Genomic DNA, 21,895 nt, shown 5'->3' on the forward strand with positions numbered 1-21,895 from the left:
TCTCAGTGTGAAAAACTTGCCCCTCAGATCTCCTTTAAGTTTCTCCCCTCTCAATTTAAACCTGTGCCTTCTAGTTCTGGGCTCCCATGCCATGGTAAAAAGATTCTATCTATCCTACCTATGCCCTTCATAATTTTATAAACATCTGTAAGGTCATCCCTTAGCCTCCTACGTTCCAGTCAGATCTCACCATAAACTTAAAACATTCGTAAATCATACTCAGTGCTTGAATTCCTCAAGTATTTTGGAATCCTTGATTTGGTTATGTGTAACTTTTTGCTTTATTATTACAGATGTAAGACAGCTATAATAGTTTCTTAGTACCAGGAAAGCCGGGTCTGCAAATTAAGACTGACATCAGGTCACACCAAACTATTCTTTTCATAACACAAAATAACCTGATGGGTCTTTCAGTGGTGTTGACCCATTAGCTCACTTCAGTTAAGTAGAGATGACTTGCTTCCCCACAAAAAATCAGCCTATGTCAAGAAAGTAAACTTGTAGTTATTGATTTTTTTTAATTTACCATTTTCCTTTTAAATTTTAGGAATCCGCAAGATGTCTTTTCTCTGCTCTCAATCTCTCCAAATTCACCTTTAAGTTGGAGCAGAGTTATTAAGACCATCAATAATCTTCTCTCACTTGGACTCATCTTTCATCTGAACTCACCGATCCCCTGCCTGTGTGTACTCCTCTCCCTCTCCCACCTTCTTATTCTTGCTTCTGCCCTCTTCCTTTCCAGTCCTGATGAAGGGTCTCGGCCGGAAACATTGATTGTTTATTTCCCTCCATAGGTGCTGCCTGACCTGCTGAGTTCCTCCAGCACTTTTTGTGTATTGCTCCAGATTCCAGTATTTGTAGAATTTCCTGTGTCTCAATGAAAGTGGAAATGTTTTTCTTGTGAAAAAATAACTGTACTTACTTTTGTTTTTGACGACAACTTGGTGGAATAATAGCAAGTTCCTCTGAATTGAGGATAACCTGCTTCATGAGTTCTGAAGTAACTAATGAGGCCAATGTGGAACCAGCAGACTCTCTCACAGTTGGATAAATTCCAAGATCTAAGCAAATTGATCTTAGCAAAGGGAGCTCTGTTCAAAGTGGATTTGCATTCAATGATGTGTGTCCCATAGATACAATCCTTACAAACATGACCAATTCCTTCTTGTTTTGCATTTTACAGCAAACCAGCCTCCATCCAAGTACTGTGTTCATGGCTATCTCTTCCCTTTTCCGATTGTAATGGGACCTGTGTTTTCACATGACAGTTCTGCCGGTATGCTTTGAATAACAATACATGGATATTTTGTATGAGCAATTTTCTGTACTTTTTCCTATATTGACAAGTATTGTCCCCATTATAGGAAAGAGGTAGAGGCTTTGGAGAGGGTGCAGAAGAGGTTTACCTGGATGCTGCCTGAATTAGAGGGCTTGTGTAATAGGGGGAGGTTGGACAAACTAGGGTTGTTTTCTCTGGAGTGCAGAAGCTGAGAGGAGATCTGATAGAAGTTGACATGATTATGAGAGGCATAGATAGAGTAGACAGTTGGTATCTTTTTCTCGGAGTTAGAATGTCTAATACTACGGGGCATGCATTTAAGGTGAGGGGGGTAAGTTCAAAGGAGATGTGCGAGGCAAGTTTTTACACAGGGAGTAGTGGGTGCATGGAATGCGCTGCCAGGGGTGGTGATGGAGGCAAATACAACAGAGACGTTTAAAAGGCCCTTAGATCTGCACATGAATGTGCAGAAAATGGAGGGATATGGACCACGTGCAGACAGAAGGGAATAGTTTAGTTAGGCATTTAATTACTAGTTTAATTAGTTCAGCACAACATTGTAAGCCGAAGGGTTGTTCCTGTGCTGTACTGTTCTATGTTCTATATCAAATTTGTGACTTTGATAATTTGTTAGGTTTGATTAAGACATTATTTCTTTGTATCAATCCGATTGGAATACAGAAAGACTTAATCGAGACCCCTATTATTATTCCAAAGAATTGATTGGCCAATGAGAATCAGCTTCTCAATGAGTCCCAATACTTATCCAGTGTTCTGATTGGTTGTTGGACACCATGCAATATATTCATCCAATTATTTGCCTTCTGATTTAAACAAAAACAGCAGATTTATAAATTCCACATCTATTATTAATTTACTTCATAATCATGTATTTTTTATTGGTTAATTAGCTTTCCAAACTGACGCTTGCTCTCTTGTTGATCAAATTTCAACCTGTCATCCTTTCATCTTAATTTTATTAGAAAACCAATTTCAAGATTAAACTGATGTGAAACCACACAGTTATTCTTACACAGAGAGAGAGTGATTTGTTCCTGTCTATTAGATCTCCAATATTTAGAAATTCAGTTGCATAGCAATATTTTGCTTGAATCTGTGCATCTGAAAATCCATTTTTTGCCAGACTGAAAAGTGATAAGATTCAACTTCAGATTATTTTTTCATCACTCTAGAAGTTCCATTGAGCTGGTATGAGTTACTCCTGTATGCCTGATGCTACTTCCACACCAAAGATGCATGGGGTGACATCTTTCCCCATGCAGCCCTCCTTTTGGAGCATGGGAGGGAGCTTAAATTCCATTGTCATGAGAGCAATTGCTTTTGAGCCAACTGAAACTTCACAATGCCACACTGGATTGGAACTCCAATGACATAAGATGGTTCCCCTCACTCCTTCTAGTTTCCCACACCAGCCGACAATGCACCAACTACTCTCAACTGCCCCAAACCCTCTGAGGCCATCCCCCACTTTGCAACTATCAAATCCTCCAATTCCCAGAAGACATCCATTCTACCCAGTCACCTAATCCTTTAAAACCCCTGATTCACAATCCTCTCAGGCTGCCAATGAAGTCCTTAATCTCCATAAATGCCCTTCCCAGCCACGTACCCGACCAACTCCCTGGTCCTCAGCCACAATCCTTGGTTCCCCCTGTCTGATCCTCATCTGTCATCCTGGATTGCGATCATTCCTGCTCTGTCACCCTGGTCTCAGCACATTAACTTCATGTCTTGGATAGTTTACAAACAAAGTAAATTTGCAGATTTAGACTGGTAGTTTGTTGGTTATACCTTCCCGCCACTTCCCCAATACCCCAAACTCAGCACACTGCCTGATCAGCCCTTTCCAACCTCCCAATCTCCTCACTTTGACCAGTACAACTTTCATTCCCAGGAGTAATCAGCTGAACATTGCAATGTGATTCCCATGATTGAAATAATCGTTACCATCGACTTCGTTACTGGACTAGTGCAACGACCAGTGCAACCATTTGGGTGCACCAGAATTTCCAGGCAAACATCTCTTGAGAAAGGAAAATGGAAGTGAGGCAAGGCAAGACTGTGTGCAAATGTGTAAGAGACATAGAGAGATGAGTCTTTCAGAGACAGTAATAAAAGAGTCACAGAAGGAAAAGACAAGGTGAGGAAATGTGTGAATGCCGGTGGGAAACCCATAGACCATAAAAAGGGGAAATAAAAAGGGACAGTAAATAAGAAACAAATGGCAGGAAATGTACCAGAATATTGGTACACCCTTGAAATTGCAACCCATTCTGAAAATAATGTAATGTGGTGCATTGTATATTCTAACTATTTTGTTTATCAGTGATCCCATGGAAGACAATTTAGTACTGTAAACCATAGATGAGTAAATGTACTTAAGCAGCAGGACTAAGTACTTTTCACTCTCCTTCCATTGCACAGTGTATCGTGGCTTCTGGACAGCATTCATCATAGTAGGTGTGGCTGCTGGTCTTGTGGGAGGATTGTTGTTGGTTTGTGCAGTGTCATTTGCCAGTGCCAAGTGCTACAAAGTCGGAGGTGGATTCCTTTTGGCTTCTGGTAAGTCACACTATATCCACATAAGAAATGCCAGTAATTAAACAATGCTGGAATCTCAGGAAGTAATGAGCATTCTTTAATTATTTTCCAAAAAGCATGTTCTTCAAATAATTTTGAGGCTGACTTGTCCATAGTTAAACCATGAAGTGCACATGAACTGAGTAATTAGCCTGTTATGATTTTGCTATGAACATAGAACACAGAACATAGAACAATACAGGACAACAGGCCCTTCGGCCCATAATGTCTGTGCCAAGCATGGTGGCAATTTCAACTGCATATCTGCCTGCACATGGTCTGTATCCCGTCATTCTCTGCATGTTCATGTGTCTATCTAAATGCCTCTTAAACTTTGCTATCGTATCTGCTTCCACCATCTCCCCAGGCAGTGTATTCCAGGCACCTACCACTCTCTGTGTGGAAAAAGAAACTTGCCTCATAAATCTCCTTTAAACTTTCCCCCTCTCACCTTAAAGCTATGCCCTCTAGTATTTGGCATTTCCATCCTGGTAAAAAGACTAACTGCTCTGTCTATGCCTCTCATAATTTTATATACTTTGACGCTCCAGAAAAACAGTCCAAAATTGTCCAGCTTCTCCTTATAGCTAATGCTCTCTAATCTAGGTAACATCCTGGTGAACCTCTTCTGCGCCCTCTCCAAAGCCTCCACCTCTTTCCTGTAATGGGGTGATCAGACCTGCATGTAATAATCCAAGTGCGGCTGAACCGGAGTTTTATACAGATGCAACAGGTCTTCCTGACTTTTATACTCAACACCTCAACCGATGAAGGCTTCTATGATGGTTCCCTGGTTGGTTCACCAATTTATTGTTCTAAGGAACAGTTTCAAATACAATCATAAAGTACTACAGCACAGAAACCAGCCCTTCAGCCCATCTAGTCTATACCAAACTGATCTTCTGCCTAGTCCCATCCACCTTCACCTGGACCATATCCCTCCAAACCCCTCCCATCCATGTAGCCATCCAAACTTCTCTTAAATGTTATAATTGAATCCACATCTACCACTTCTGCTGGCAGATCGTTCCACACTTGCACCACCCCCGAGTGAAGAAGTTTCCCCTCAGATTCCTATTATATATTTCACCTTTCTCCCTAAACCTACTTCCTCTCGTTCTAGTCTCACCCAACCTGAGGGGAAAAAGCCTGCATGCATTCACCCTATCTATACCCCTCATAATTTTGTATACCTCTATAAGATCTCCCCTCATTCTCCTGCACTCCAGGGAATAAATCCCTAATCTATTCAACCTTTCCCTATAACTCAGGTCCTTAAGTCCCGGCAACATCCATGTAAATTTTCTCTGCACCTTTTCAAGTAAGTAGGTGACCAGAACTGCACACAATACTCAAAATTCAGCCTTACCAATGTCTTGTACAACTTCAACATAATATCCCAACTCCTGTACTCAATGCCTTGATTTATGAAGGCCAAAGTACCAAAAGCTTGCTTTACGACCCTATCTACCTGTGACTCCACTTTCAAGGAACTATGGATCTGTATTCCCACGTCCCTTTGTTCTACCATACAACTCAGAGCCCTACCAGTTACTGTGAAGTTTTACCCTGGTTTGTCCTCCCAAAGTACAACACCTCACACTTGTCTGCATTAAATACCATCTGCCATTTCTCAGCCCATTTACCTTGCTGGTCAAGGTCACACTGCAAACTTTGATAGCCTTCCTCGCTGTCCACTATGCCCCCAGTCTTGGTGTCATTTGCAAATTTGCTGATCCAGTTTACCATATTATCATCCAAATCATTAATATAAATGATAACAATGGACTCAGCACCAGTCCCTGTGGCACACCACTAGTCACAGGCCTTCAGTCAGAGAAACAACCATCTACTACCACTATGTCTTCTCCACTAAGCCAATGTTGAATCCAATTGGCTACTTCATCCTGAATGCCAAGTGACTTATCCTTCTGGAGCAGCCTCCCTTGTGGGACTTTGTCAAAGGCCTTGCTAAAGTCCATCTAGACAACATCACTACCTTTCCCTCATCGACCTTGGTTTGACATGACCTACCCTGAACAAAAACATGTTGACTATCCCTAATCAGGCCCTGTCTATCCAAATACTGGTATATTCTGTCCCTTAGAATACCTTCCAATAATTTACCCATGACTGATGTCCGGCTTACTGGCCTATAGTTTCTCAACTTATCCTTAGAGGCTTTGTTGAACAACAGAACAACATTAGCTATCCTCCAGTCGTCCGGCACCTCACTCGTGGCTAAGGACATTTTAACTATCTCTACCAGAGCTCCTGCTATTTCTGCAATAGCCTCCCACAAGGTCCGAGGGGACACATTGTCTGGCCGTGGGGATTTATCCACCTTCATTCACCTCAAGACAGCCAGCACCTCCTCTTCCATAATCTGGATACAGTCCATGACCTCACTACTCTTTTGTTTCAGTACTATAGTCTCTGTGTCTGTCTCCAGAGTAAATACAGATGCAAAAAACTCATTTAAGATCTCCCCCATCTCTTTCAGCTCCATGCATAGACGACTGTTGAGATCCTCAAGAGGATGAATTTTGTCCCTTGCTACCATTTTGCTCCTAAGATAGCTGTAGAAACCCTTGGGATTCTCTTTCATCCTCCTGCCAGAGCAACTTCATGTCCTCTTTTTGCCCTCCTGATTCTTCTCTTAAGTATTCTCTTGCATATCTTATACGCCAGCACCTCATTTGAACCTAACTGCCTATACCTGATATGTGCCTCCTTTTTCTTTACTTGGGCCTCAATATCCCTCAATAACCAAAGTTCCCTAAACCTGCTAGCCTTGCCTTTTATTCTAACAGGAATATACAGATTCTCTACTCTCAGCACTTCACTGTTGAAAGCCTCCCACTTACCAAGCATCTCTTTGCCAGATAACAGCCTATCCCAATCCATGCCTGCCAGATCTCTTCTGATGCCATCAAAATTGGCCTTACTCCAATTTAGAATCTCAACCTGAGGACCAATCCTATCCCTCTCCATAATTATCTTTGAACTAACGGAATTATGACCACTAGATCCAGAGTATTCCCTTACACACACTTCTGTCACCTGCCCTGTCTTGTTCCCTAAGAGGAGATCCAGTATCGCACTCTCTCTAGTTGGGACATGTACATGTTGATTGAGGAAACTTTCCTGAACACATTTGACAAACTCTATCCCATCTAATCCCTTTACAGTATGGGAGTCCCAGTCAGTATGTGGAAAGTTAAAATCACCTACTATCACAACCTTATTTTTCTTGCAACTGTCTGCTATTTCTCTACAAATCTTTTCCTCTAAATCCTGCTGACTGTTGGGAGGTCTATAATATAGTCCCATTAATGTGGTCATCCCTTTCTTATTCCTCAGTTCCACCCATAATGCCTCAGCAGACGAGCCCTCCAGTATGTCCTCGCTGTGCACTGCCGTAACATTTTCCCTGATGAGTAATGCCACCCCTCCCTCTTTAATACCTCCGTCTATATCACGTCTAAAACATCGGAACCCCGGAACATTGAGTTGCCAGTCCTGCCCCTCCTGCAACCAAGTCTCACTAATGGCTACAACATTGTAATTCCACGTGCTGATCCATGGTCTAAGTTCACCTGCCTTACCTACAATACTCCTCGCATTGAAGTAGATGCATCTCAGAACATTAGTCCCACCATACTCATCAACTTGTCAATTTCTATCACTGCTTGAAGGCTTAGCACCTACTTTCCCCACAGCCACTCCACTTGCTGCCCTGCCGTTCTGGTTCCCACCCCCCTGCAACTCCAGTTTAGAGGCCACTGCAAGTGCACTAAATACAGTAGACAAGGTTCAAGGAGAGGCATGTGGATCTCTGCCTCAACTGGAAGAGCTGTTAAGGTTCCCCCCACCCCCCGAGCAGCACTAGCAAATCTTCCTGTAAGGATATTGTTCCCCCTCCAGTTCAGGTGCAAATTGTCCCATTTATACAGGTACCACCTGCCCTGGAAGAGAGCCCAGTGATTGCAGACAAGACCCCAGGATGATGTGTTGTCTCCCAGGTGTCAGGGTCAAGAACGTGCTCAAGGGGAAAGGTGAGGGGATGTCATTGTACAGATTGGTATGACTGACATGGGTAGGAAAAGGGTGAGGTCCTACTGTGTGAGCTTAAGCAGATAGGCACTGTGGACAGAGAGCAGGTGTTTGGCAAAGCAGTTGCATCGTCTGCACCTGGTTTCACTGATGCAGAGGAGGCCACTGTGAGTGCACTGAATGCAGTAGACAAGGTTCATGGAGGGGCATGTGAATCTCTGCTTCAACTTGAAGGGCTGTTCAGGTCCCTGAATGGTGATGAGGAAGGAGGTGTGAGGACAGAAGTTACACTTCCTACAATTACAGGGAAGAATGTCTGGGGAAGGGTGGATAGGGAGGGATGAGTGAACCAGAGAGTCACAGAGAGAGTAGTCCACAATGACCTTCTGGATCTCACAGTGGCCAGACATTTTAACTCCCTCTGCATTCCCACACCAACTTCTCTGTCCTGCTCCACTGCCAGGGTGAGGCTCAACGTAAACTCGAGGAACAGCACCTCACATTCCACCTGGGTAGTCTGCAACCCAATGACATGAACATCGAATTCTCTGATTTCAGGTAACCTGCTCCCCCTCTGTCCTTTTCTCTTTCTTCCTGATCTACCCAGGTCCCCCCTCACACCCCTTCTTTCCAAAAAACCATCCCCTCAAACTCCGATCATCCCCACTCACTCTATCTACTCATCACCCACATTCCTCTCATTGAGTCCCATTCCCCCCACTATTCCCTTCTGCCCATGCCCCTCCACCTATTTGGTTCCCCTTTACCTTTCTTTCTTATCCATAATCTGCAGCTTTTTGTTGCCTCCACCTTTCACCTGTGTTTCTATCTCCACCCTTCCCTCCCCACCTGATTCCATCTGTCAATTGGATCTGTCAATCCTCCTCACTTGGATCCACCTATCACCTGCTAGCTCTTGCCCCACCCCTTCTCCTCATTCCCCTCACCTCTTTATACTGGCTATCTCCCCTCTACTCTTTCAGTCCAGGTGAAGGGTCTCGACTGGAAATGGTGACTGTCCATTTCCCTCCACAGATGATGCCTGACCTACTGTGAGTTCCTCCAGCAGCTCATTTTTGCAATAGATTTTGGCACCTGCAGTCTCTTATGTCTCCAGAGATTTTTCTACCTTCCTTAGCCATGGGTGAGATATCGGAAGACTGATGGGTGGCTCATGTTATGTCTTTATTTAAGAAAGGCTGCAAGGACAAGCCAGGATAGCTCAGTGAGCCTAACATCAGTGGTGGGTAAGTTACCAGAAGGGATTTAGAGAGACAGGATCTGTCAGTATTTGGAAATGCAAGACTGATTAGGGATAATCATCATGGCTTGTGCGTGGGACATCGTGTCTCAAGAATTTGACTGAGTTTTTTGAAGAGGAGACCTAGAGGATTGATTAGGGCAAGGTGATAGGCTTAGTCTACATGGACTTTAGTGAGACTTTTGACAAGGTCCCACATGGTAGGCTGGTCCAGAAGGTCAGATCACGTGGGATCCAGGGTGAGCTAGTCAATTGGATACAAAATTGCTTGGTGGAAGGAGTCAGGGAGTGGTAGTTGAGGGTGGTTTTTCAGATTGGAGGCCTGTGACCAGTGGTGTGCTGTAGGGATCGGTACTGGGTCCACTGTTGTTTCTCATACATATTAACGATTTGGATGAGAATGTTTGTGGCATGATTAGTGAGTTTGCGGATGAAACCAAAGTTGGTGTGAAATGGACAGTGAAGAAGGTTGTCTAAGGTTACAATAGAATCTAGATCAACTAGGAAAGTGGACAAAGGAATGGCAAATGAAACTTAACTCCGACAAGTGCGAAGTGATGTTTTCTGGGAGGTTAAACCGGGACAGGACATTCACAGTGAATGACAGGGCCCTGGGGAGTGTTGTAAAACATCGAAACCTTGGGGTACAGGTACAGAGTTTCCTGAAAGCGATGACAGAGTTATACATGGTGCTGAAGAAGGCGTATGGCATGCTTGCCTTCATCGGATGGAACATTGAGCACAGGAGTCGGGACATCATGTTACAGCTGTACAAGACGTTGATGAGATTGCACTTGGAGTGTTGTGTGCAGTTCTGGTCACCATACTATAGGAAGGATGTGCATAAGCTAGAGAAGGTGCAGAAAAGATTCACAAGGATGGGGCATAGATGAGGTGCATGCTCATAGTCTTTTTCCCAGGGAAGGGGAACTAAAAATTGGAGAGCATAGGTTTAAGGTGAAAGGTGAAAGATTTAAAAGAGACCTAAGGGGCAACTTCTTCATGCAGAAGGTGGTGGATATATGGAATGAGCTGCCAGAGAAAGTAGTTGAGGCAGGTACGATAACAACTTTTCAAAGATATTTGGATAAATACATGGAAAGGATGGGTTTAGAGGGATATGGGTCAAACATGGGCAAATGAGACTAGCTTGGTGGGCACCATAGTCGCCATGGACGTGTTGGGCCAAAGAGCCTGTTTCTGTGTTGCATTACTCAAAGAGTCTATAAATGCCTCTATCACACCCATATTTAATTTTCTGTGTGGGAGCATTCTCTAGGAACTGGAAACCTTACTTGGTTTAAGGATATGATTGCAATGCTGTAAAGCAGTGCTGGGAATCTGGAGTTGGACAGATCATGGATAACTGATGTCACAGCAGCTTTTGAAAGAAGCTATCACCTGCACACCTTCAGTGGGGTTAATTTGACATTTTCTCTATGCAGACTTTGGGAGGGGACCTAATTGTTGCTTTTAGGGTAATAGAGACTTGACAATGTAAATTGCTACAAGATCTTCATGCCTGCTTGAAAAGGAGTAAATGTAAAACCAATCTGTAGAAACAATGTACAGTGGCATCAATCTACGGGAGCAGGCTTTCTAAGGAGGCAAAGGGAACAGTCAGTTGGGACTTGTTCAAATGCAAATTAAGCAAATTTATTTCATAAAGTAATATTTTGGGAGAGGGGTATTTGAGTAATTTAGTGTCAAATACAGCACATTTGGGAAGAAGTTGACTTTGGATTACTAGGGTTATTAGATCTCTGGAAATTTGCCCAGCTCTTGTTTCTGCTTCAGATCGGGTTTTGTCAGTGTGATTAATCAACTCGTATTGTTTCTGTATCAAGCAGCTACCCAGAGGTAAACCAGAAAAGACCTTGATTTCTTTCTTATCTAAAGGTTCCATTGTGGTGCTTGAAGAAACAACTTCTTCATCATTGCTGTGGTATTAAGAGAGAGAATTTGGGCTGTGACACTGGTGTTAGAGTTGCTAACAATCCCAAATTTACAGAGCATTCTGTATGTGCCAATTTTCCCCTAAATCCAACTGATGGTGGGTTGTGTGGGCAGGTAACCCCACAACACCTTCAAATGAGTGACCATTGGTGTCAACATCCAGTTTGCTCTAATAATCAGCTGGAGACAATCGAGGCTACAGCTGAATACTCTGGGTAAGATCACAACTCACCCACCTCCCCTCACTCCATCCCCACTGTTTGCAGAGGTCCTTGGTCCCTAGGAGACATCAGGTCTGGGATCTATATTTGCACACTCTCTCTGTGACTGTGTGAGTTTCCACTGAGTGCTCTGGTTTCCTCCCACATCCTAAAGACATGCAGGACTAAAAACTGTTCAAATTGCTGGCTGTATCTATCACTGTCAAGGATGGACACGTGACTGCATCTGGAGTTGTATTTACCTGAATCCTAACTTGGTGGTTTAGAGAGCATAGGCAAAGGTTGTAACACTGTTCTGTGGCCTGCAGAGAATGCTCACACTGAGTAATAGGTGAGAATTTTGATTAGATCATCACCATATCCAGTAACTAGTGATCATGAAAGGTTCATTCAAATCAATCATCTTCAACCTGAAATTTAAATGTTTTTCTTTTCAATGTAGCTGTCTGACCTGCTGAGTTTTTCCAAGTTTTTTTCTTCTTATTTCAAATTTCCAGCACCCGCAGAGGTTTTTTGATTTTCACCCACCATTAACAGCGTGGGCTAACAGTCTGTCCTACCATTGATGCTGGGAAATGCCACAGTCCAGAGACAGCTGACCTATGTGTGTGATCATCCAGTATTCATACACTGGCTCAGCTCAGTAAACAGGAAGAACTTTCCAGTTGCTGGACTGACCTCTGCATTTTGCATTTTCCAAGTATTTATCTGGCAGGTGGCAGAATAAACTCAATGACTGAGTGCGTGCAGCCCTTTGAGGTAAAGAGTACCAAGGATGTTGTGGGACAGAGGTACCTTGGAGTTCAGGTACATTGTAGCCTGAAAGCGACATCACAGGTAGACAGGGCAGTGAAGAAAACATTTGGTATGCTGGTCTTCATCAGTCAGGACATTGAGTAGAGAAGTTGGTGAGGCTGCACCTGGAGTATTACATAGCCATAGGCGAGGTCCTGAAGGACTGGGAAGTTGCTAGTGTTGTTCCATTATTCAAGAAGGGAAGTGGGGATAATCCTAGTAACTATAGACTGCTGAGTCTCATGTCAGTGGTAGGGAAGTTACTGAAGAGGATTTTTAGGGAAAGGATCTATGAGAATTTGGAAAATCATAGCCTAATTAGGGACAGTCAGCATGGCTTTGTGCGGGGCAAGTTGTGTCTCACTAACTTGATTGAGTTTTTTGATGAAGTGACGAGGGTGATTGATGAAGGTAGAGCTGTGGACATTGGGACCTCGTAGGGCATTTGACAAGGTCCCCCATTGGAAGCTCACACAGAAGATTAAGATGCATGGGATCCATGGTGAATTGGCCGTTTGGATTCAGAACTGGCTTGCCCGTAGAAGACAGAGGGTAGTGGTCAATTGGACTTATTCTAGCTGAAGATCTTTGATTAGTGGTGTTCCTCAGAGATCTGTACTGGGACATCTGCTGTTTGTAATGTATATAAATGACCTGGATGAAAATGCACATGGGTGGGTTAGTAAGTTTGCAGATGATACAAAGATTGGTGGTGTTGTGGATAGCGTAGAAGACTGGCAAAGGATACAGCAGGATAGAGATCAGTTGCAGATGTGGGTGGTAAACGGCAGATGGAGTTCAACCCGGCCAAATGTGAAGTGTTGCACCTTGGGAGGTCAAATGTAAAGAGACAGTACACTGTTAATGGCAAGACCCTTAACAGTGTCGATGAGCAGAGGGATCTTGGGGTCCAAGTTCATAGCTCCCTGAAAGTGGCTACACAGGTTGATAGGGCGGTAAACAAGGCATATGGTACGCTTGCTTTCATTAGTCGAGGCACTGAGTTCAAGAGTCAGGAAGTTTTATAAAGCTGCAGCAACTTCAGTTAGGCCGCATCTGGAGTATTGCATTCAGTTCTGGTTGTCCCATTATAGGAAGGATGTCAAGGCTTTGGAGAGGGTGCAGAAGAGGTTTACTAAGATGCTGCCTAGATTAGAGGGCATGAGCTATGAGGATAGGTTGGACAAACTTGGGTTGTTCTCTCTGGAGCGGCAGAGGCTGAGGGGAGATCTGATAGAAGTTTAAAATATTATAAGAGGTATAGACAGAGTAGACAGCCAGTATCTTTTCCCCAGGGTTGAAGTGTCTAATACCAGAGGGCATGCATTTAAGGTGATGGAGGTAAGTTCAAAGGAGATGTGTGGGGCAAATTTTTTTTACACATAGAGTGGTGGGTGCCTGGAATGCACTGCCAGGGGTGGTAGTGGAAGCAAATACGATAGGTGCATTGAAGAAACTCTTAGATAGGCACATGAATGTGAGGGAAATGGTAGGATATGGACATTGTGTAGGCAAAAAGGATTAGTTCAGTTGAGCATTTTATTATTAATGTAATTGGTTCAGCACAACCTTGTGGGCTGAAGAGCCTGTTCCTGTGCAGTACTGTTCTATGTTCTATGTATTCAGTTTTGGTCACCCTGCCATGGGAAAGACATCATTAAACTGGAAAGAGTGCAGAAAGGATTTACAGGGATGTTGCCAGGACTTGAGAGACTGAGTTACAGGGAGAGTATGGACAGGGTAGGACTTCATTCCTTGGAGTGTAGGAAACTGAGAGGTGATCTTATAGTGGTATCTAAAATCATAAGGGGCATAGATAGAGTGAATGTACCCAGTCTTTTTCCCAGAACTGGGAAATCATGAACAAAAGCGCATATGTTTAAGGTGATAGGAGAAAGATTTAATAGGAACTTGAGGGGCAAATTTTTTACATGGAGGTTGGTATGTATTTTTTTAAAATTTTACTTACAGCGTGGTAACAGGCCTTGCCAGCTCAGCGAGTCTGTGCCGCCCATTTTTAAACCCAATTAACCTACCCGTACGTCTTTGGAATGTGGGAGGACACAGGAGCACCCGGAGGAAACCCACGCAGACACGGGAGAACGTACAAACTCCTTACAGACAGTGACAGGAATCGAACCCCAATCGCTGGCGCTGTAATAGTGTCGCGCTGCTACGCTATCTGCCAGAGGAAGTGGTTGAGGCAGGTACAATAGCAACATTGAAATTTGGTCAAGTACATGGAAAGGAAAGGTTAAGAAGGACATGGGTCAAATGCAAGCAAATGGAACTTGCTTGGATAGGAATCTTGGTTGGCAAGAAGGGCCTGTTTTGTGCTGTATGACTCTATGCTTCACAATTCTTATCTTAGTTCTAAATCCTGAGATCATGTCTCCTGATATCAGTTTCTGCCAATGGAAACAAGTTCCTTGCATCTGACCTCTCAATCCTTCCATGTTTATATTTCACTGAGATTACCTCCATTCTTCTAATCCCTGGAGAATACATTCACTTTATTCAAATTTTCCTGCTGTCATAACCCTTTCAATGCAGGAGTCAATTCATTGAACCTTTAATCCACCACTTCTAAGGCAAGAATATGTTCTGTACGTGCAGAGACCAAACCATAAACAGTACTCCAGGTGCAGTCTCACAATAATGCTGATACAATTACAACAGCTCTTTCTCACACCTTTACTTCAACACCTTTGCAATAAAGACCTACATACCAATTGTCTTCATAATTACTTTCTATAACTGCTTGTTAACTTTGTGTTTCATGTGCAAGGACATACTGATCTCCCGAAGAACATTTAATAGTTGCACATCATTTAACAATTATTTTGTTTCTCTATTTCTTCACCAAATGAAAAATCTCACATTTTCCCATACAATCCAGTTACATTCCCAACTAACTTTCCATTATCTGTAGACTTAGATACAGTAAAATCCATTAACACAATTAAGGTTAAAAAGAATGCAGGAATTGGGGCCCAAGTGAGTTTCAAGGAGTATGACAAACATGGCCAGTAGCCAAATGCCAAACCATTGGGAATTCTGAATAACTGGACAACAGAATATCAGATTACTGTATATTGCACTTGGCCCCAGTCTAAGTTATTTAATATTGATTTTAAATGGACTGTAAAGGACACCATTACTGATCTCAATGGCAGCCACAATTAGTAGCCTACCAACCTGAAAATTACTTATTTAATTCTATTTTAATTGATCTTCCAACATGAGAGACTGGATAGGCAGAGCCTGTTTTCCCTGGAGCGAAGGGAGCTGTGAGGTGACATGATAGAGGTTTATAAAATTATGAGAGGCATAGATAAGGTAGATATTCAGTATTTGGTTCCCATGTTAGGGGTGTCTAAAATTCAAGGGTATAAGGTTATGGTGAGAGGGAGAAGGTTTAAAGGGAATTTAAAGGATAAAACTTTCTCACAAATAGTGGTTGGTATCTGTAATGAGTGGTCAAAAGAGGTGGTGGAAGCAGAACAGTAAGAACATTTAAGTGGCATCTAGATCTGAATGAGCAAGACGTAGAGGGGTATGCAATTAATGCAGATGTGGGGTTAGTACTGACAGAGCAGCTACAGAGAAAGTACAGTGCAGAGAAACAAAGTGCAAAGGCCACAATGAGGTAGATTGGAAGATCAAGAATTTATCTCGAACATATAAGAGATCCATTCAAGAGTCTGAAAATAGGGGAATTGGAGTTGTCCTTGAGTCTGGTGGTATGTGCTTTCAGCCTTGTGTATCTTCTGCCCGATGGGAGAGGGGAGAAGAGAGAATGACCAGTCTGCTTCTCATGGTAGGGGTGCCTAAAATTAGAGTGCATAGGTTTAAGGTGAGAGGGAGGAGGTTTAAAGGGCATTGAGTATACAAGTTGGGAAGTCGTTGTAGCTGTACAAAACTTTGGTTAGGCCACGTTTGGATTATTGCATGCAGTTCTGGTCACTGCATTACAGGAAGAATGTGGAGGCTTTGGAGAGGGTGCAGAAGAGGTTCACCTGGATTAGAGTGTATTAGCCATAAGTAGAGTCAAGGGAAATGTACTGCAACTGTTAATCAACCCCATAAGAATAGTCATAGAGTCAAAGAGCCATACAGCATGGAAGCAGTCCCTTTGGCTCAACTCATCCATGCCAACCAAGGTGTGTTCCTGACCTCCCATTTGTCTGCATTTGCCCCATATCCCTCTAAACCTTTCCTACCAATGTACCTATCCAAATATCTTTTAAATGTTGTAATTGTATCCGTTTCTACCAGGTGAGGAGGGAGATGAATGGCAGATGGATCCAAGTGAGGGGAGGAGAGGATGGAGGTAGAGACAGAGGCTAGAAAGTGATGAGGAAGAAAGGTGATAGGGTGATTCCTCCTCCTCACCTGGTTCCACTATCACCTGCCAGCCCCTGTCTTGCCACTCCCTCTCACCTCTTTATACTGGCTATTTTCCTTCTGCACTCTTTGTCCTGATGCAGTCTCCACCTGAAATATCAACCATCCCTCTGCCTCCATAGATGCTGCCTGACCCACTGATTTCCTCCAGCAGTTTGCTTTCTGCCAGATTACAGCATCTGCAGCCTCTTGACATTAATGTTGTTTATGTGAAATTCCTCACATTTTCTGCTGGGAGCAATATTTCACCACTGAATAGATATACCATTAACCATAACAATAGGCAATGTTAGTTCAGAAACTGACAAATACATATTTTGCCTTTTGAGCAGTTCTGAGTATGAACTGGTGAATTTCAATAGATTTTCTTACTTTGCAGGAATTTTATTTTCCATCCTGATATTTCTATTCGTAATGTGGAAGGAATTTGTTGTGGATTTGGAAAAGTACATACTACTAGAGAGAAGTAGCAGCTGCCAGAACATCCAAGTCAATGTACAGTATGGATGGTCCTTCATGTTTGCGGCTGCTGGGATCCCTCTGGCTCTACTTGCTGGATTGTTATTCTACCTAATTGGCACCACCGTTGAAGCCCACAATAAATAAGTAGGATTCACTGAAGTCTGGAGCACAGGCTCTTATATGGTGCTAGATTTGATACAAGCAATGGGAAATCAAAAATAGTTGTTTATACCCCAAGATATATGGTGTTGACAACTATCTTCATCTTGTTAATAATAGAGACATACAAGAAAGCTTGTATGCTTTTGTTTAAGTTCAATTGTGTCACATTTGACAATACAAGAATTAATTTTGGCAACATGGATGGCAAAGAAGGCCTGTAAATCTCTATATTATGAGCAAGCAATTCTTTGGTCCACAGTTTTAATCTTGGTATTAACCCTTGAAATAACTGACAGAAGAGTGCCATTTGCATATCAATTGTTGGGTCACTAGTATCATCTGAAGGAATTTCTCAATGTTGTTCCTTTGCTTACTTTTTTTGTTGTTACAAAACCAATGAATAGTTATATCTTCAATTCCACAGATCCCATAAGTAAAACTCTAAACTACCCCACTTCCCACAATTGCAAGCGTTTAGTACCTTGATGCATTTTCATCATTGGCATAAATGTTCAGCATCAAAACCTATTTCAACAATTCCTGCCTGTATTATTCAATGATTGGTTGATGTGGAATAAGTATACGTTTCATATTAAATGGCAGCTAATTCTAATGCGCTTTAGTTTAAGTCTTTATACCCAGATCCACAGCTCAAATTTCAGTGTTCTATGCTTTTAGAAATATGATGGCTAATAATGTATATTCTGATGACAATTTAGTTGTATATTAAAAGCAGGTAGTTATTTAATAATGACTTTAATAGTCTAAGAACCTAACTAGAATGTACTGGTTATGCTGAAGGATGTTTAAATCCTACAAATAGTGTCTGCTACTCAACCTTCAAACTTTTTGATGCCAATATTGTAACGGAGTATTATAAAAGACTATCTTTGCTGTAACAGTGTTTAAGGCTTGTTCACTGTCAGACCATGTGCTGGTGCGTTAAGTCTTAAAATTTGCATCAATTTGAGGTACAAATATTATTGCAATAAACAGAGGGAAATGTTGGAATACAATTTGTGACATTTGTGCCAAACAAAACTCGCATCAATTAATTCCATGGGAAAGACAGAGTTTAGAGTTATTGGAGGAAATGATAACAAAATTTGATAGAGGGGAATAAATCCACTGCAAGATTTAACCCTAAAATAAAAATTGCATTCTTGGTTGCCAAATACATGAGAGAACCTTTAAATTACAGTAAGTGATATTGCTTAAACACATCGTCATTATGTTAAATTTCTCTTCATCTTAGCACAGAGACAAATTTCCTAAAGCATAAAATGTCTTCATCAAAATAACAGGGAGAAGAATTTAAGTTCACCACAGCATAACTCATTCTTTCCAGTGTATAGATAGACTACTACTAATTCTTGAAAGGCTAGGTGTAACCTTAATGAAATTTTACAGTTAAGAACATTTGGAAGTTTAGATATAGGAGGCTATTGCTGGATGGTACTGACTTGTCATACTACAGAAAAAACAACCATGGAAAACATTGAAGTCCATTATAGGCTTTCACACATGCAAACAGTTTGGTGAAAGGACTAGAAATGGAACTGAGAAAGTACAACACTGTAGAAGAGGAGTACTTGAGACATATCCATGAGGGTTTTTCCATGCAAAGTACTCATGCAGGTAAGATGTGACTTGGTGAATTGTGGAGCTTTATCTTGCTGATTTAATGAACTGTGCTCAAGCTTACATAACTTTATAAGTTATATACTGTTTTTTTTGGTTATCATTGAAGCTAAGTCCAAAACAACACAGAATTGTTGAAAGTAATATTTTTTTATCAATTTTGGGAATAATTCAAATGTTATTGCAATAAACATTGTTAGGAAAATGTCAGAACCATAGAACCATAGAACAATACAGCACAATACAGGCCCTTTAGCCCACCATGTCGTGCCGACCTTTAAACCACGCCTAAGACTATCTAACCTCTTCCTCCCCCATATCCCCTTTTTTAAATTCCTCCATATGCTTATCTAACAATCTCTTGAACTTGACCAATATATCAGCCTCCACCACTACACCAGGCAGCACATTCCATGCACCAACCACTCCCTGGGTGAAAAACCTCCTTCTGATATCTCCCTTGAACTTCCCTCCCATTACTTTAAAGCCATGCCCTCTTGTATTCAGCATTGGTGCCCTGGGAAAGAGGTGCTGGCTGTCTACCCTATCTATTCCTCTTAATATTTTGTATACCTCTATCATGTCTCCCCTGATCCTTCTTCTCTCCAAAGAGTAAAGCCCTAGCTCCCTTAGTGTCTCCTCATAATTCATACTCTCCAGTCCAGGCAGCATCCTGGTAAATCACCTCTGCACCCTTTCTAATGCTTCCACATCCTTCCTATAATGAGGCGACCAGAACTGGACACAGTACTCCAAGTGTGGTCTAACCAGAGTTTTGTAGAGCTGCATCATTACCTCATGGCCCTCAAATTCAATCCCATGACTTATGAGCAAACATCCTATAAGCTTTCTTAACTACCCTATCCACCTGTGAGGCAACTTTCAGTGATCTGTGGATATGAACACCCAGATCCCTCTGCTCCTCCACACTACCCAGAATCCTGCCATTAACCTTGGACTCCACCTTGGAGTTTGTCCTTCCAAAGTGTACCACCTCACACTTCTCCGAATTGAACTCCATCTGCCACTCCTCAGACCAGCTCTGCATCCTATCAATATCCCTCTGCAAGCTTCGACAGTCCTCCACACTATCCACAACACCACCGACTTTCGTGTCATCTGCAAACTTGCTAATCCACCCTTCTACACCCTCATACAAGTCAATAATAAATATCATGAAAAGTAGATGTCCAAGAACCGATCCCTGTGGGACACCACCAGTCAAAGCGCTCCAATCTCCCTCCACCACAACCCTCTGCTTTCTACAGGCAAGCTAATTCCGAATCCACATGACCAAGCCTCCTTGGATCCCATGCCCTCTGACCTTCTGAAGAAGCCTACCATGTAGAACCTTGTCAAATGCCTTACTAAAATCCATGTAGACCACATCTACTGCACTACTCTCAACAATCTTCCTGGTCACCTCCTCAAAGAACCCTATCAAGCTTGTGAGACATGATCTTCCCTTCACAAAGCCATGCTGTCTGTTCCTAATCAGTCCATGATTCTCTAAATGTTCATAGATCCTATCTCTTAGAATCCTTTCCAACAGCTTGCCCACCACAGATGTAAGGCTCACTGATCTGTAATTCCCTGGACTATCCCTACTACCTTTTTTGAATAAGGGGACGACATTTGCCACCCTCCAATCCTCCAGTACCATTCCCGTGGAAAACGAGGACTCAAAGATCCTAGCCAACGGTTCAGCAATCTCCTCCTTCACCTCGCGGAGCAACCTGGGGAATATTTGGTCAGGCCCCGGTGACTTATCTGTCCTAATATTTTCCAGCAGCTCTAACACATCCTCTCTCTCAAGGCTCCTCTCTTTGGTGAATACTGAAGAGAAGTATTCATTGAGAACCTCACCCACTTCCACAGCTTCCAGGTACATCTTCCCACCTTTGTCTCTAATCGGTCCTACCTTTACTCTCGTCATCCTTCTGCTCTTCATGCACGTGAAAAAAGCCTTGAGATTCTCTTTAACCCTACTCGCCAAAGCCTATTTATGTCCCCTTCTTGCTCTCCTCAGCCCCTTCTTAAGTTCCTTCCTTGCTACCCTATATTCCTCATGAATCCTATCTGATCCTTGCTGCTTACACCTTATGTATGCTGCCTTCTTCTTCCTAACTAGTTGTTCCACCTCTCTTGTCACCCATGATTCCTTCACCCTGCCATTCCTTCTCTGCCTCACTGGGACAAATTTATCCCTAACAACCTGCAAGAGATCCCTGAACAACAACCACATCTCCATAGTACATTTCCCTTCAAAAATGTCATCCCAATTTACTCTCGCAAATTCTAGCCTTATAGCCTCATAATTTGCCCTTCCCCAATTAAATATCTTCCCATCTTCTTTGCTCCTATCCTTGTCATGACAATGCTAAAGGTTAGGGAGCAGTGGTCTCTGTCCCCCAAATGCTCACTCAGCGAAAGAATTGTCACCTGACCCGGTTCATTACCTAATACTGGATATAACATGGCATTCCCGCTAATCGGTCTGTCAACATACTGTGACAGGAATCCGTCCTGGACACACTTAACAAACTATGCCCTGTCTAAACCTTTGGCACTAAGCAGATGCCAATCAATATTTGGGAAGTTGAAGTCTCCCATGATAAAAACCCTGTTATTCTTGCATCTTTCCAAAACCTGCTTCCCAATCTGCTCTTCAGTATCCCTGCTGCTACCAGGGGGCCTATAGAATACTCCCAGTAGAGTAACTGCTCCTTTCTTGTTCCTAACTTCCACCCATACTGACTCTAGAAAGGATCCTTCTACATTATGCACCCTTGCTGCAGCTGTAATAGTGTCTCTGACCAGTAACGCCACCCTTCCCCCTCTTCTACCCCCCCCCCCCCCATCCGTTTTAAAACACTGAAATCCAGGAATATTCAATATCCATTCCTGCCCTGGTGACAGCCAAGTCTCTGCAAGAGCCACAATATCACAGTCCCATGTACTTATCCAAGCTCTCAGTTCATTACCCTTATTCCTGATACTTCTTGCATTTAAGTAAATGCACTTTAGCCTATCTACCTTTCTACTTTTATACCC

The 21,895-nt window shown here is 42.6% G+C and overlaps 1 protein-coding gene across 1 annotated transcript in view; it reads left to right on the plus strand.

Moving 5' to 3' along the window:
• The window catches only part of LOC127573780 (transmembrane protein 182-like), a 69,138-nt gene extending 51,956 nt beyond the window's left edge, over positions 1–17,182 (plus strand). Inside the window, exons 2-4 of the mRNA XM_052022286.1 lie at positions 1,184–1,276; positions 3,725–3,862; positions 16,956–17,182. Coding sequence (XP_051878246.1) covers positions 1,184–1,276; positions 3,725–3,862; positions 16,956–17,182 — 458 coding nt within the window. The remainder of the gene's footprint in view (positions 1–1,183; positions 1,277–3,724; positions 3,863–16,955) is intronic.
• The last annotated feature ends 4,713 nt before the right edge of the window (positions 17,183–21,895 follow it).

Source organism: Pristis pectinata, chromosome 8 (genome assembly GCF_009764475.1).
Source record: "Pristis pectinata isolate sPriPec2 chromosome 8, sPriPec2.1.pri, whole genome shotgun sequence".
In the NCBI taxonomy this organism is placed as follows: domain Eukaryota; kingdom Metazoa; phylum Chordata; class Chondrichthyes; order Rhinopristiformes; family Pristidae; genus Pristis; species Pristis pectinata.